Here is a 15,807-nt window from a genome sequence, read left to right on the forward strand (position 1 = left end):
ACAGCCAGTTCATCTAGAGTTCTAAGAGGGCATCCCAATGAGAGACTTTTCCGTTACAGAATACAAAACTGCAGACAGTTTTGCCCCAAGAACGGCTGGGTCCTTTAAATTAAAGCATCTGCGCATAGCAACAGAATTCCTCTATTAAAATAATAACCTGAGGTTGGGGCTGTGGCTCAGTGGTAAAGCACTCGCCTAGCATGTGTGTGGCGCTGGGTTCGATTCTCACTACCACATATAAATTAATGAAGTAAAGGTCCATCAACAACAACAACAACAACAAAAAGCTAATAACTTGGTAGGTGGTTCAGAGTCCTTGCCATTCAGGCTGAGGTTCACTCCCTCAACCAAGACTGTGCTGGAAATTCATTGATAAGTTGTTACTCTTTGGTTCTCTTTCAGGCAGATCACATTCCTTCCTTTTTTTGGGTAGGCTTATTAAGGTCTTTGATTAAACTTCAACTTCCTTTTACATCAGTCTTTTCCTAATCTTGCCTCCTGGGGCAACTTTTTCCTTCCCATGCTTGAGTTTCCACGAAAGCCCTACATTTTCTTGGTATGAGGAATATCCAATTTCTTTAAAGCAGCAGTTTTCAAATTTGGCTGCACATCAGGATTATCTGGGGAGAAAGATGCAAATACAGTTTGCTAAGTTGCTCCTGGGTTGTACAAATTTGGGTTATATTCCGAGAATGCTTAAAGGATGACTTTCCAGCATCTCTACTGCAGTCTTAGGAAGGATTGTTTTAAGGCAACTTCTCAAACTTTAATGAGTGCATGAATCACCTGAAGATTTTGAGATACCAGATCCAGTTAGTAGACTTGTGTGGGGCCTGAAATTCTGAATCTGTCTCAACATAATTTTGAGTAGCAAGGCTTGAAGGGAACTCCTGGAATTTCAGCTAATGTTTATTGATTTTTACATATCTGGATCTCAAGGGAGAATAAACTTTCTATGTCATAGTTGATTTTCAAAGTGGGGTCCCCTGGGCTGGGGGTGTGGCTCAGTGGTAGAGCACACAGCTTGCCTGGCATGGCCAAGGCCCTGGGATTCCATCCTCAGCACTTACAAAAAAAAAAAAAAAAAAAAAGCGTAGTCTCCAGAACAGCACACTTAATATCCTGAAAATTGTCAGATTCAGATTCTCAGACTCCATCCTTTATCTATTTTAATCAGTCAGCCCTCCAGTGGTCCCCATGAGGAACACTGTTCTAGGGTTTCTTACATAGTCCTTTATTTCCTTACAGAGAAGTCAAAACACATTTCTAACATTTGCAAGCAATGTAAAGGCACCATTTTTGTATAATTGTGGACTAGCACTTCAAAACTATTGATTCTTTCAGTGTTTATTAAGTAATATAAATTATGTGACGCTTTTTTTTTTTTTTTAATGTATTTGGGATTGAACCCAGGGGCACTCAGCCACTGAGCCATACCCTAGCACTTTTTTTGTTCTTGTTGTATTTTAATTAGAGACAGGGTCTCCCAGAGTTGCTTAGCGCCTCGCCATTGCTGAGACTGGCTTTGATTCTCCCGACTCAGCCTCCGAGCAGCTGGGATTACAGGCGTGTGGCGTCACGCCAGGCACAACACTTTTTAATATATACAACATAAAACTTTCAACCTTTGAGGAGATTATATTCTAGTGGTGTTGTTAGCTACCAGGTCATCTATGTATCCATCCACAAGCAGTAGAAAAACTATTTACATGGTTTTAAATTGTTGAACCTTTTGTTTCAATGTCTTTAAGATTGATCCATGTTGTTATATGTAGCACTAAAGCCCTCAGGACTGCTCAATAATATTCTAGCAAATGAATGTGTCACATTTTAACCATTTTCTTGCTGGTGGACATTTTGATTGTTTTCAGCTTGGTTGTTTCTTTGGTTTATAAATATCAAATGTTCTGCATGTGCATGCGGAAGGATACTTTCTCCAAAGGTATTTTTCAAACAGTGGGCTGCAACCAGCTTTTTAAAAAAGTAGGGCTGGGGCTGTAGCCCAGTGGCAGAGGGCTTGCTTAGCAGGTGTGAGGCCCTGGGTTCAATCCTTAGCATCACACAGAAATAAATGAGTAAAATAAAGGCATGCTGTCCATCTACAACTACAGGAAAAAAATAAATAAATAAAAAGTAATGGAGGGGGGCTGGGGATGTGGCTCAAGCGGTAACGCGCTCGTCTGGTATGCGCGGGGTGCTGGGTTCGAGCCTCAGCAACACATAAAATAAAAAATAAAGATGTTGTGGCCTCCGAAAACTGAAAAACAAACAAACAAACAAACAAATAAATAAATAAAAAAGTAATGGAGGGGCTGGGGCTGTGGCTCAGCACGTGCGAGACCCTGGGTTTGATCCTCGGCACCACATTAAAAATAAATAAAGGTATGGTGTCCAACTACAACTAAAAATACATTTAAAAAAAAAGTAATGGAGGAGTAGGCTAGGAGAGAAGAGATTATTGTAAGGCATATAGGAAGTCGGGGTGGTGTCATGCCTGTAATTCTGGCTGGCACACTCTCTAATACCAACTATTTGGGAGGCTGAGGCAGGAAGATTGCATGTTGGAAGCCAGCCTGGGCAATTTCGCAAGACTGTCTCCCCGCCAAAAAAAAAAAAAAAAAAAAAAGTACCTCAGGATGTAGCTCAGTTGTAGAATGCTTGTCTAGCAAGTGTGAAGTCCTGGGTTCGGTTTCAAGTAATGCAAAAATAAATAAGTAGTGTTTTGTAGAACTTTGGTTTTCAGTGGTATTTATACTGGATTAAGATGTGAAATGCGTTTCCTACTGTGATCATGAGCAAACAAGTTTGCAGGCTGTTTTCTCCGGGTTATATATAAGGCTTACACCTGATTAGCTAGAATTGTGATACCACTTGATAATATAAACTGGTAGTTTACTGATGTTTCTGGTGTTCTGTGTCCTTCCCAATAGTTTATTTGGTTGTTACCTTAAAATTTTTGTTCCTTGGCGAGTATGAAGCCGTAGCTTATTGTGATTATTGTGTTTTACTTGCTTTTTCCTGTTAACTAGTGAGGTGGAGGTAATCGTTTTTTTTAAATGCCAGGGATTGAACCCAGGTGTGTTTAACCACTGAACCACATCTCTAGCCTTACTTATTTTTTATTTTGAGTCGGGTCTCATTAAGTTGCTTAGGGCCTCACTAAGTTGCTGAAGCTGGCTCTGAATTCAATTTTTTTTTTAAATTAAGAGAAAAATATTATTAGATTAGTAATGAAAATAGTGACAACTATAACACTTACTGATATTAGTTAATTAATTAATTAAAAATATTTTCTTAGTTGTAGATGGACACAATATTATTTATTTATTTCTTTATTTTTATGTGGTGCTTAGGATTGAACCCAGTGCCTCACACATGCGAGGCAAGTACTTTGCCACTGAGCCACAATCCCAGCCCCATTTTAAAAAAAAAAAAATTTATTTATTTATTTTAGTTGTAGTTGGACACAGTACCTTTATTTATTTTTATGTGGTGCTGAGGATCGAACTCAGGGCCTTGCACATGCTAGGCGAGTGCCACAACCCCAACCCTGATATTTAAAAATATATTTCTGTGTGTTGCTACGGGGAAAAAATATACTTCTGTGAGTAGTCAAAATGACTTCACTTGCTAATTATCAGGAGTGGAGAGCTGTAAGTGGTTTAATTTTATGTTCTGTCTTTTATTTCCTGAGATCCATGCTCACTTAGAAGCCTGAATCTTTGATTTGATGTAATCCACCTTATATTTATATTCATACAAGATTATCAGTATTCATTATTAGGAACATTTTATTGATTTAAACATTAATGCTCCTTTTTTTTTCCTTCCCTTTTTTTATGGTTCTGGAGATCAAACCCAGGGCTTGTGGATGGTTGGCATGCACTGTACCAATGAGCTCTACATCTCCAGCACCTGAACATTAAATTAATATTCTTAGCCATTTACATAAATATTGCCCAGTATTTTCTTTTAAACTATTATAAAATACATCCATGAGATATTTAAAAACATATAAAAAGGTTAAAAAATTAATCTTTGTTCTTTTCCTGTCCCACATTTCTTCCTATAAACAAATACTTTTGAATGAGTCTGCTGGGCATGATGGCACATACCCGTAATCCCAGTGACTTGGAAGGCTGAGGCAGGAAGATCACAAGTTTGAGGCCCACATCAGCAACTTAGTGAGGCCCTAAGCAACTTAGTGAGACCCTGTCTCCAAATAAAAAATAAAAAGGACTGGGCATGTGGCTCCGTGATAAAGTGCCTCTGGGTTTAATCCCCAGCATTGCCCCCTTCAAAAAAAAAGATTCTTACGTGACCTCCATAGACAAATATTCTATCATTGTTCCCATCTTCTTTTCTTCCCTGTCCCTGTTTACTCAGATGACATCATTCTACTAATTGTTTTGTAACTATCTGTTTCTTCCATTTATTCACAGATATTCACAATCATTCACAGCTGCTCACCAGGGCTGGGTCCTCTCCATGTGGTCCTGACCCACCCTCTGAGCAAGAGAATTGGGACTGGTTTGGGGGTATCCTGTCCAAGTGGGCACAGGACACCACGGTTTCCAGTACAACAAGTTAAACTAGTGCTGGGTGCAGTGGAACACATCTGTAATCCCAGCTACTTGGCTTTGAGAGTTTGAGGCCAGTCTTGGCAATTTAGGGAGACCTTGTCTCAAAATAAAAAGGGTAGAGGATGTTGCTCATTGGTAGAGCTGCCCTGCCTTCAATCCTCAGTTCCAAAAAATAAAAAATAGAAGATCGTTTTGTTTTGGCATGTGGGAAATTTACCTTATGTTTTTTTAGCTGCTAGATTTGATTTCCTTGTGTAGGTCATCATAATTCATTTAACTACTGATGCATACTTAGGTTAAAAAGAAAAACTCAAAAGTTTAGCTTTTATAAACCATAAAACTTAATTGTACAAGAATGAATTTAATGTTAATTGATGTCTTTAAAATTACTCCTGAAAATTAGGAATATGTTTACCATTCCTCAGAAAGTATAGTAACAAGAAGAAGTAGCTAGGTGTGGTGGCTCACACATGTAATCCCAGTGACTTGGGAGTCTGAGGCAGGAGGATCCCAAGTTTGAGGCCAACCTTAGCAACTTAGTGAGACCCTTGTCTTAAAAAGAAAAAAAAGACTGGGGTATAGTTCAGTGTTGGACACGGGGTTCAATAACTAGTGTTGGGTTCAATAACCAGAACTCTAAGATAAATAAGTAAACAATAAAACAATTGTAATAATATAGGCAGTAATTTAGGAATAACTTGTTACTTTTAATGAGTTTTCACATTTATAAAGCAGGGCTGATTGTAATATTTCACAGACATGTTCAGAGGCTTACATAAAATACATATATATGTGTCACAAACTAATCTCCCCATTGTATATAGTGATACATTGATATACCTATATATGGCTGGGCCTCACATCTCATAAACTGGGGACTGGGTGACTAAAAGTTAACTGATTCCTTAACTGCCTGTCTCTAGACAAGATATTTTTTCCTCCTAGTGTTGGAAGTCCTCTTCTGGCTTCTTCCTTTCTACTTTCCTTTCTGCCTCTGCCCTGAGGCTGTGCTTTACTTTGGGACTCCTGTCAGGAAGGACTCTGGCAATCTACATGGTGAACTTGCTTCAGGTTGAGGGGGGTTTCTGTTTTGCAGCTGATGCTATGTGAGCTCTATTGTCCCCTACTCTTTTTTTTTTAAAGAGAGAGTGATAGAGGGAGAGAGGGGGGGGGAGAGAGAGAGAGAGAGAGAGAGAGAGAATTTTTAATATTTATTTTTTAGTTATCGGCGGACACAACATCTTTGTTTGTATGTGGTGCTGAGGATCGAACCCGGGCCGCACGCATGCCAGGGGAGCGCGCTACCGCTTAAGCCACATCCCCAGCCCCTATTGTCCCCTACTCTTGTCATCTTTTTTTTAAGATGTGATGGACCTTTATTTTATTTATTTATTTATATGCAGTGCTGAGAATCGAATCCAGTGCCTCACACATGCTAGGCAAGTGTTCCACCACTGAGCCACAACCCCGGCCCCATATGCTTGTTATCTTATCTGTAGATATTTTTTCTTTATGCTCTCATATAAAGAGTAAAAAGTATCTTTCACAAGTAACATTTATTTTTACTATAAACCAGTTAATCCCTCTAGGTAATTGAGAACTGATTATAATTGAATTTATTTACTTATTTTTTGGTACTGGGGATTGAACTCAGGGACACTTGGACCACTGAGCCACATCCCCAGCCCTATTTGTATTTGTTTTAGAGACAGGGTTTCGCTGAGTTGCTTAGCGCCTTGCCTATTCTGAGGCTGGCTTTGAACTTGATTCTCCTGCCTCGGTCTCCTGAGCCTCTGGGATTACAGGCATGCGCCATGATGCCCAGCTATAATTAAATATTTTTTTATGTATGATTTGGAATCTAGTGAGAAAGTTAACTTAGATTTTCTATAGACTTAAGAATGAGAGTTAAAATTAGAGCTTCCTGGTATTCTTCTTATTGTTGATGCTGGGATTGAACCCAGGGCCTCGTGGATGCTAGGCAAGTTCTATGACACCGAGCTCCACCCCCAAACCCTATTCTTGGTATTTTGAGAATTGGTGATGTAATAGAAGCATACTTATCTATTTTTTGAGGTATGTGTTCAAAGAGGAAAAATTGGGAGAACCCAAAATTTGTAGAAATGATGTACTAATTTATAATGATACTGTTTCTTTATTTACAGGTAGGCGAAAACCAAGAGTACATCGGCCTCGTTCTCCAATATTAGAGGAAAAAGACATCCCACCCCTTGAATTTCCCAAGTCCTCTGAGGATTTAATGGTGCCTAATGAGCATATAATGAATGTTATTGCCATTTATGAGGTACTGCGGAACTTTGGCACTGTTTTAAGATTATCTCCTTTTCGCTTTGAGGACTTTTGTGCTGCTCTGGTGAGCCAAGAGCAGTGCACACTCATGGCAGAGATGCACGTTGTGCTTTTGAAAGCCGTTCTGCGTGAAGAAGACACTTCCAATACTACCTTTGGACCTGCTGATCTGAAAGATAGCGTCAATTCCACGCTGTATTTCATAGACGGGATGACGTGGCCGGAGGTGCTGCGTGTGTACTGTGAGAGTGATAAGGAGTACCATCATGTTCTTCCTTACCAAGAAGCCGAGGACTATCCTTACGGACCAGTAGAGAACAAAATCAAAGTTCTGCAGTTTCTAGTCGATCAGTTTCTTACGACAAATATTGCTCGTGAGGAGTTGATGTCTGAAGGGGTGATCCAGTATGATGACCATTGTAGGGTTTGTCACAAACTTGGGGATTTGCTTTGCTGCGAGACGTGTTCAGCCGTATACCATTTGGAATGTGTGAAGCCACCTCTTGAGGAGGTGCCAGAGGATGAATGGCAGTGTGAAGTGTGTGTAGCACACAAGGTGCCTGGTGTGACTGACTGTGTTGCTGAAATCCAAAAAAATAAACCATATATTCGACACGAACCTATTGGATATGACAGAAGCCGGAGGAAATACTGGTTCTTAAACCGAAGACTCATAATGTAAGTAAATCTGATTGTAACTTTTATATGTATTCAAAATTAAACCATTTTCTTTCATCATTGATGTAGCAGGGTTATACTGCTGATGTGGTCTAAACTTTTGTAAACAGTGAGTTGTAGTTCATTTGTAGTTGAAGTGCATTAACACAGTTGAAAATTATAAAGAGGAGTGTATAAAGTTACAAAATGCTTACCATTGTTTCAGAAGCCCAGGCTTGGAAATAGAATGTTCCTGGGTGGAATGCCACTGTGGGCCTTCCTTGGGGCCTGTGGAAGTAATTTGTACCCTAATTTTGTTGGTAGGATCCTTTTCTGGCTCTCTCTCTTATTTTTACCATATTTGTGTTAAATGGAACAGCATGAGCAAGCCTCACTGTCGAGGGAAAGGTCAGCTTTGCCATTGCTGTTGCAGTCTCCCAGGAGGAGATATCCCAACAGACGGGGGTCATAAACTGGCTTCAGGTGTCTGTGAGTTCAAGAACTCTTTTGGGTTTTGATAGGCAAGGTCAGGAAAACACTGGTGGGTTTTCCTCAGGGGGTTGGGCGCGGTTGAGTTTGGGGCTTGTGAAGTCTACAAAGCCTTCCAGTTCTCAGGAATAGGTGAGATCTGAAAATCTGTGATGGAATGAAATGAATGTCAGAGCAGGACATGGAGGGGAGAACCTAAACTCCATCAGTTTTGCTATGGAAAAATCTGAACCCATTTTGATTCTTGATCTTTTAGTGGGTGATTGGTTTGGACTTAGCTGGAGGCTATGGAATCTTCTCTGCCCGAGTTCTGCAGGCGTGCAGTGATGTGCCCTTGTGTGGGTCTGTGTTCATCCAGTGGCTGCTTTGTGGGCATTTTCCACCCACACTGATGTCCTTGGTTCTGAGAGGTCTACTGATGACTTCTTCCTCTCCTTTTCCCTGTTGTGTTTGCCTTGATTTATTATTGCATTGAATGTTGGACTGCTTTTCTGATTTTTTTTCTTTTCAGTTTCTCTCTTTCTCTCTCTCTTTTTTTCTGTCCCCTCCTTGGGGTGTGTGTGTTGATCAATATTTCTAGAAGATTTTCTTACATTGTTCTCCCAGTCCTACTATTTGGTTTCTCTTTTCTGCTACCATGCTTTTCCATCTTTTTATTTTAAGAGCGCTTTTGTTATCTTCCTATTTGGAAATATAACAGTCCTGTTTTTCTTTTCTGTTTGTCCTGGGGATTGAACTCGGGGCACTCAACCTGAGTTGGGGATTTGCTTTGCTGCGAGACATGTTCAGCTGTATACCATTTGGAATGTGTGAAGCCACCTCTTGAGGAGGTGCCAGAGGATGAATGGCACTGAGCCACATCCCCAGCCCTATTTTATATTTTATGTAGACAGGGTCTCACTTAGTTGCTAAGTGCCTTCTTAGAACTTGGAGTCCTCCTGTCAGAGCCACCTGAGCCGCTGGGATTACAGGCATGCACCACTTTGCCTGGCAACAGTCCTGTTTTTGTTTCAGAGACATGTTATTTTCTCTTGACTTTTCTTGGGATGTTAATCATAGTCCCCCACCTTTGTTTAATCCATTTCTTCTAAATCGCTTCTTTTTTTTTTTTAAAGAGAGAGGGAGAGAGGGAGAGAGAGAGAGAGAGAGAGAGAGAGAAGTTTAATATTTATTTTTTAGTTCTCGGCGGACACAACATCTTTGTATGTGGTGCTGAGGATCGAACCCGGGCCGCACGCATGCCAGGCGAGCGTGCTACCACTTGAGCCACATCCCCAGCCCTAAATCGCTTCTTTCTATTGTTGATTTGGTGTATCTCTTCCATCCTCAGAAGTTTAAGGATAAAAAATAGATGATTTCTCCTTCTGATTAACATGGTAGAACTATATAGCTAATTGGGGAAGCGCTGAACAAGTGGTTGGGACTTAACACTTTTGGGTTTATCCATGTGGTGACTTTCCCAGTTTCTTTAGTTGGTGTCCATATCCTTAGCTTTCTCTGGTTGGTGGCCCAGAGAGCCTCTTCCAGTGTGCTAGTTGGTGCAGGCAGGTGTGACTGATGGCATTCTGGTAGCCGAGTGGTGAAAGAAAGCAGGCTGCATTTATGGTGCATGTAGCATTTTTTGTTGCCCTTAAAGCCTAATTTTCTAACCAGTACCTTTGTTCACCTGAGTATAGTGTCTCCTGATCCAGAGAACCTCATGTTTACCTCCCATGGAGACAAGACCTTTAGTGAATTAAAAAGGAGAGATGGTCTAGGGATCTGCTCCTTTAACCACTTTCACCTAGTTTTCTTTGCATGTGCAGTGCCTTTTGAGGGACTGGGAATGCGAATTGGGCTAGTTTGGGATTGGGCGTTCTTGGCTTTTCACTTTGGCAGTAATCACTTGTCCATCTGTTTCAATTTTTTGTTATCTCTTTTTTTCCCTGTCCTTAGGAGTTTGTCTCCCCTGACCCCCATATTCCGGGGGATTAAACTCAGGGACACTCTACCACACAACTATATTCTCAGCTCCTTTTTAATTGTTTTATTTTGAGATAGTTCTTGTTAAGATGTGCAGGCTGGCATTGAACCTGGAATCCTTCTCCCTTGGCCCCTGAGTAGCTGGGATAGTGGTCCTGTGCCATTGGGCCCAGAGATTGTATGTGTTTGAAAACATTTCTTTTTTCTTATTTTGGTATGAGGGATTGAACTCAGGGGCACTTACTCACTGAGCCACATCCCTAGCCTTACTTTGTATTTTATTAGAGACAAGGTGACACTGAGTTGCCAAGCGCCTCGCTAAATTGCTGAGGCTTACTTTGAACTGGCGATGATCCTCCTGCCTCAGCCTCCCCAGGTGTTGGGATTACATGTATCAATTTTTAAATGAATATTTTTGTCTCTTTCAGTTTGGATTAGTGTTTGTTTGTTTTTTTAATATGTGTAATTTTTTTTTCTTCTTGTTGCCCAAGTTTTTGGTTTTATGTTTATTGTGCCTTTTCTTTTGTGTTTTTCTTCTAGTTTTGAGCACTTGTCTACAACATCTTGTTGTAGAGATGGTAGCAAAGAAACAGATCTTTGTTAACAATGATTACCAATGGAGAGATAACTGGAGCCACATTTTGGGTTGAAGTTTAATGCAGTATTGTCATTACAAGTGAAAATTCAGTCACATTGTGTATCAGGGAGCCTGGTGCTTGTTCAGCCTCTTCTCTGTAGCCCTCCAGTGGTGCTCACTTGAGTCTGCGCTTGTTTCTCTGCTCCTGTGCTCTTCTTTCTTGTCCTGCTTCCTCAATCTTGCGGATGTTCATTTTTACTGCCTCTTTCTTTATTTCTTTTTTTAAATATTTATTTTCTAGTTTTTTTTTTTTTCTTTTTTAGGTGGACACAATATCTTTATTTTGTTTTTATGTGGTGCTGAGGATTGAACCCAGTGCCTCACGAATGCTAGGCGAGCGCGCTACCACTTGAGGCACATCCCCAGCCCTGCCTCTTTCTTTTCCACAGGTGCCCTTTTTGCCCATATAGTGACCAAAGGTGCTTTGTCCTTGTAGGCTTTAAGGCTTTTTACACAGTAAGCAGTGGTTGAGGCCTTCCTTAGTTTTAAAGACCTGTAAGTAGAATTAGTCGGTGGTGATTTAGTAATAACAATAGCCCAAAGCAATATTTATTGGGCACTAAATGTGTGCCTTACAGTGACCCAAACATTTTATGTACTTTTTTCATTAATCTTCACATAGTCCAATAATGTAGATGCGATGTTATTCTGCATTTTAAAGATGGAGTTAAATAACTTGCCCTTGGACTTGTCCAAGATCCTGTAGCAATTAGGAGATGGGACGGGATGTTTTTTTCAGAGCCTGTTCGTAAACGGGGGTGGGGGGATATATTTTAATATTGTTTAATTGTCAGTGGACCTTTATTTTATTTATTTATATGTGGTGCTGAGAATCGAACCCAGTGCCTCCCACATGCCAGGCAAATGTTCTACCACTGAGCCACAGCTCCAACCCCAAGAAAATTTTTAATACCTAATTTCATACTGCATTTAGTTTTCAAATGGTCACTTTGAAAAGTCTGCAACTTGCATTGTTTTAACTGTTTAAATCAAAGCTTATACCTGGGGGAGACTACTGTAGTGGTTTTTGTTATATGTCCACTGAGTATTTCTGAGAGCTTTTAATTTAGAAATAAAGGCACTTTTAGAAAATATAAAGTAAGTGAAGAAGTATTCCAGAAAAATTCTGCTACTTGATATATCACTGTCAGTGTATTAAACAGTATGTAGGAAAGAAAACTATGTACTACTTTGAAGGTAGTTGAGTAAGTGTGAGCTTTTGAAATACTGTGACACAAAGGACTTAAGAAGTCACCTTTTGCTGGGTGTGGTGGCCATGTCTGTAATCCCAGAGTCTCAGGAGGGTAAGGCAGAAGGATTGCAAGTTTGAGGCCAGCCTTGGCAACTTAGTAAGGCCTTAAGCAATTTAGTGAGACTCTGTCTCAAAAAATAAAAAGACTAGGAATGTAGCTTGGTTGTAAAATGCCTTTGGTTCAATCCCCTGTATTTTTTTTTCCACATTTTTTATCAATCCCTAGTATTAAAAATAAAAATTGTTACATTTTTAAGCACTTGTCTATGAATTTTTGGTACATTATTAATGAAGTTAAATATTCTACTCTTCTAAATTGAACAGTAAAATTATTCATTTGTTTCATAATAAAACTATTCATTATAAAATTGTTTTAAAAACTCAAAATTAGTCCTTAAAATCACCTGCCTTTCTTTCTCTTTTTTCAGTACTGGAGCTTGAACCCTGGGGTATGCTGAGCTGTGCCCCTGTCCCATCCTCTCTTGAGATAAGGTTTCAATTGTCCACGCTGGCCTCAAACTTGTGACCCTCCTGCTTCAGCCCCCTGAGTCTCTGGGGTAACAGACGTGTGCCACAGAGCCCCCAGTCAAATGGCCTTTCTTGGTGCCTAGTGAAGTGCACAGAATTGAATGATGATTTCAGACAAATAAGGATATCTCTTTTCATGCAGTGATGTAGTGAATATTTTCTGTGTAAAGTCAAATAGGAAACTTTAACATAGTTAGGATAATTAAGTGTTCTCTGTCAATAATTTCAGTAAACCTGGAAGATTATACATTTTTTTTTAATTAAAAAAATTTTTTTAGTTGTAGATGCACACAGTGCCTTTGTTTTATTTATTAGTTTTGGTGTTCAGGATGGTACCCAGTGCCTCACACATGCTAGGCAAGTGCTCTGCCACTGAGTCATTACCCCAGCCCAGATTATACATCTTTAAGGAAAATCAGATTAAAACTGTTTCAAATTATTTGTCCTCTTGTAGTAGATTATATGTGAACTCCTGTGAAAGTTTTAAAGCCATATACATTGCTAGGTAGTTTACAGTATGTGGAGGTTTAGTATATGCTTTTCTTGGCAGCCCAGGAACTTAAAATGATAAATCTCAGTGGCCTTGTTGACCAAAGTAAGCGGTGACTGCCCAAAACAAGTCTCTGTCAGTGAACAATGTTTTAATTAATATTAACAGGTCATAGAAAAATTTCCATTTTTTTATTGCCTTTATTTAATAAACCTTAAAATGTTATTTGCATATAATAAAAGAAAAGTTCTTATTTGCTGAGGTTTTCAGCAAATGACTTTAAGGCTGGTTTTAATTTATTGTGTAAGATGACCCATTTTTCTTAAATGTTGCTTTCATCCTGACAGCCCCTTGCTCTGCTATTGGAACCAGATTAGATTACTACCTTCTTTCGCTCTCCATTCTGAATGATATTATCTTGAACACAGCTTTTAAAACTCTGTTTTTTAATTTTCCAAATGAACTGAATTACATTTAAAAATATCATACAGCTTTCTACCCACAACTTCCCATTCTAGCTACTTTCTTAATAGTTTTGATTGTCATCAGACTTGTGCCTGAATCCCTTCTGGCCATATCCAGTTCTGTATATCCAGCAACCTTCTGGATATGTCCACATGACAGGCACCTCAAAGATGACACATCTAAATAAAAACTTCTCAGTTGCTCCATTACCTGCTCTTCATTCAGTCTTCTCATCAAGAGAAGCTAGAAACCTGGGAATAATCTTTTGTGATATATTTGTTATACCTTTAATTATTATTGTTGTCCTTATTTATTTATCCATTTATTTATTAAAAAAATTTTTTTAGTTGATGGTCCTTTGTTTATTTATTTATTTTAAAGAAATATATTTTCTTTTCTAAGAGAGAGTGAGAGAGAGAGAGAATTTTAATATTTATTTTTTAGTTGTCGGTGGACACAACATCTTTGTTTTGTATGTGGTGCTGAGGATTGAACCTGGGCTGCACGCATGCCAGGCGAGCGCGCTACCGCTTGAGCCACATCCCCAGCCCGATGATCCTTTATTTTATTTGTGTATTTATATGTGGTGCTGGGAATCAAATGCAGTGCCTCATGTGTACAAGGCAAGCACTCTACCACTGAGCTACAACTCCAGCCCCATCCTTATTTATTTATTTTTGGTGGTACTTAGGATTGAATTGAGAGGTGCTCCACACTGAGCATCCCTATTCTTTTTAAGTTTTGAATTTTTGAGACAGGATCTCACTAAATTGATGATGCTCTCAAACTTGAGATTCTCCTGCATCAGCCCCCCAAGTTGCTGGGATTACAGGTGTGGGCCACTATGCCCAGCTGGATGCTTTTTAAAACAGCAGTTTGGTAAAGACTCCTTTTTCTCATAAGATGAAAAACTTTTCAGTTACTTTCATTTGCCATTAGCAGATTTAAACTCTTAGCACAGGTCCCTAACTTTGTACACTTAAATCTCTTCCATATCCAAAACAATAAATTAAAAGTCAACTAAAACACCTAAAAGCCTCTGGGATTATCTGTTTCTTAGAGCTTGCTTTTCCTGAACCCTTCTCCTTGCATCATGAAGTACTTTGAACACCCAGTCCACCTGTAGTTGTTTTAATGATAGGGAAATAATGTAGTGGTAACTGATATTTTATTCATGAGGTATTGACACTATTCTGAGCACTTTACATAGCCGAACTTATTTAATCCTTACAACCAGCATATTGATATTAGAACTGTCACCTTGTTTAGCAGATGGAGAAGGAATAGAAGCTTTAAGTAATTTATTTACAAGATCACACAACTTGTAAGTGGTGGAATTAGAATTTGAACCTAGTCTGATTCCAGAATACGTATTCCTAGTGCTACCTTGGCCACTTGACTTGGTTTTTCCTCAATTGCTGAACTGCTAGTTAGCTGTATTAGTTTCTTAGTTTGCTGTAACAAAGTTCCACAAACAAGGTGGCTTAAAACAGAAATTTATGGTTAAATACTTATGGAGGCTAGAAGTGTAAAACTCAAGGTGCTAGCCAGGCCCCACCCACTCTGTAGGCTCTAGAAAAGGATCCTCTCTCCCCTTTCCCAGGTATTTCTTGGCTTGTTGGCAGCATAATTCCAATGTGCCTACCTCCACCCCTTCACTCAGGCTGGGCCTTTTCTATCAAATGTTCGTCAGTTTTTCCAGCCTCTTTTCAATATCTATTTCCAAAGTTATTCCCCATTTTTAGGTGTGTGTTACAGCAGCATTCTGTGTCTTGGTACAAAACTTTGGGAGTTTCCTAGGGCTGCTATAACAAAGCACCACCAATCCGTGGTTTAAAACAACAGGAAACTTACTATCTCAGTGCAGAAGGCAGAAATCTGGAATCACATGTCAACAGGATGGTTCTTTCTGAGGCTTGTGGAGAGACTGTTCCACACCTCTCTCCTAGCTTCTGGCAATCGTTGGCTCTTTCTTGGCTTGTAGACAGGTGCATCTCTTCAGTCTCTGCCTCCATCATCACACTACCCTAGCTTCTGTGTCTCTGTTTTTCTTGAGTAAGGACTCTAGTCGTTGGGTTAAAGGATGATTTCATTTCAAGACCTGTAAGTAATTATATCTGCAAAGACCCTATTTCCAGCCGCATGTTGTGGTGCACACCTATAATCCCAGTAGCTTGGGAGGCTGAGATAGGAGAATTGTGATTTCAAAGCCTTTGTAGACCTGTAGGAGCAGAGCATCCGTGGAAACCACATTATAACTCCAGAACCAGATAGACAGACAGACAGATAGACACACACACACACACACACACACAAAGGAAAATTAATATTGTCACTTTAAAATTAGGACAGATAATTTTGATTATATAAACTGTATAAATAAGCCCAAGTTGGGAATTGAGGTTGTGGCTAAGCAGTAGAGTCAGCATTCACC

General features: G+C 39.6%; 1 protein-coding gene and 1 non-coding gene across 15 annotated transcripts in view; both read left to right on the forward strand.

Moving 5' to 3' along the window:
- Bptf (bromodomain PHD finger transcription factor) overlaps positions 1-15,807 on the forward strand; it is a 132,655-nt gene that overhangs the window by 26,633 nt on the left and 90,215 nt on the right. For all 14 annotated transcript variants that reach the window (XM_076871612.2, XM_076871611.2, XM_076871615.2 and 11 more), the window contains exon 2: positions 6,749-7,571. In XM_076871612.2, coding sequence (XP_076727727.2) covers positions 6,749-7,571 — 823 coding nt within the window. The remainder of the gene's footprint in view (positions 1-6,748; positions 7,572-15,807) is intronic.
- On the forward strand, positions 4,463-4,585 carry LOC143411092 (small Cajal body-specific RNA 23). Its single transcript, XR_013092808.1, has one exon.

Source organism: Callospermophilus lateralis, chromosome 11, assembly GCF_048772815.1.
Source record: "Callospermophilus lateralis isolate mCalLat2 chromosome 11, mCalLat2.hap1, whole genome shotgun sequence".
Classification (NCBI taxonomy): Eukaryota; Metazoa; Chordata; class Mammalia; order Rodentia; family Sciuridae; genus Callospermophilus; species Callospermophilus lateralis.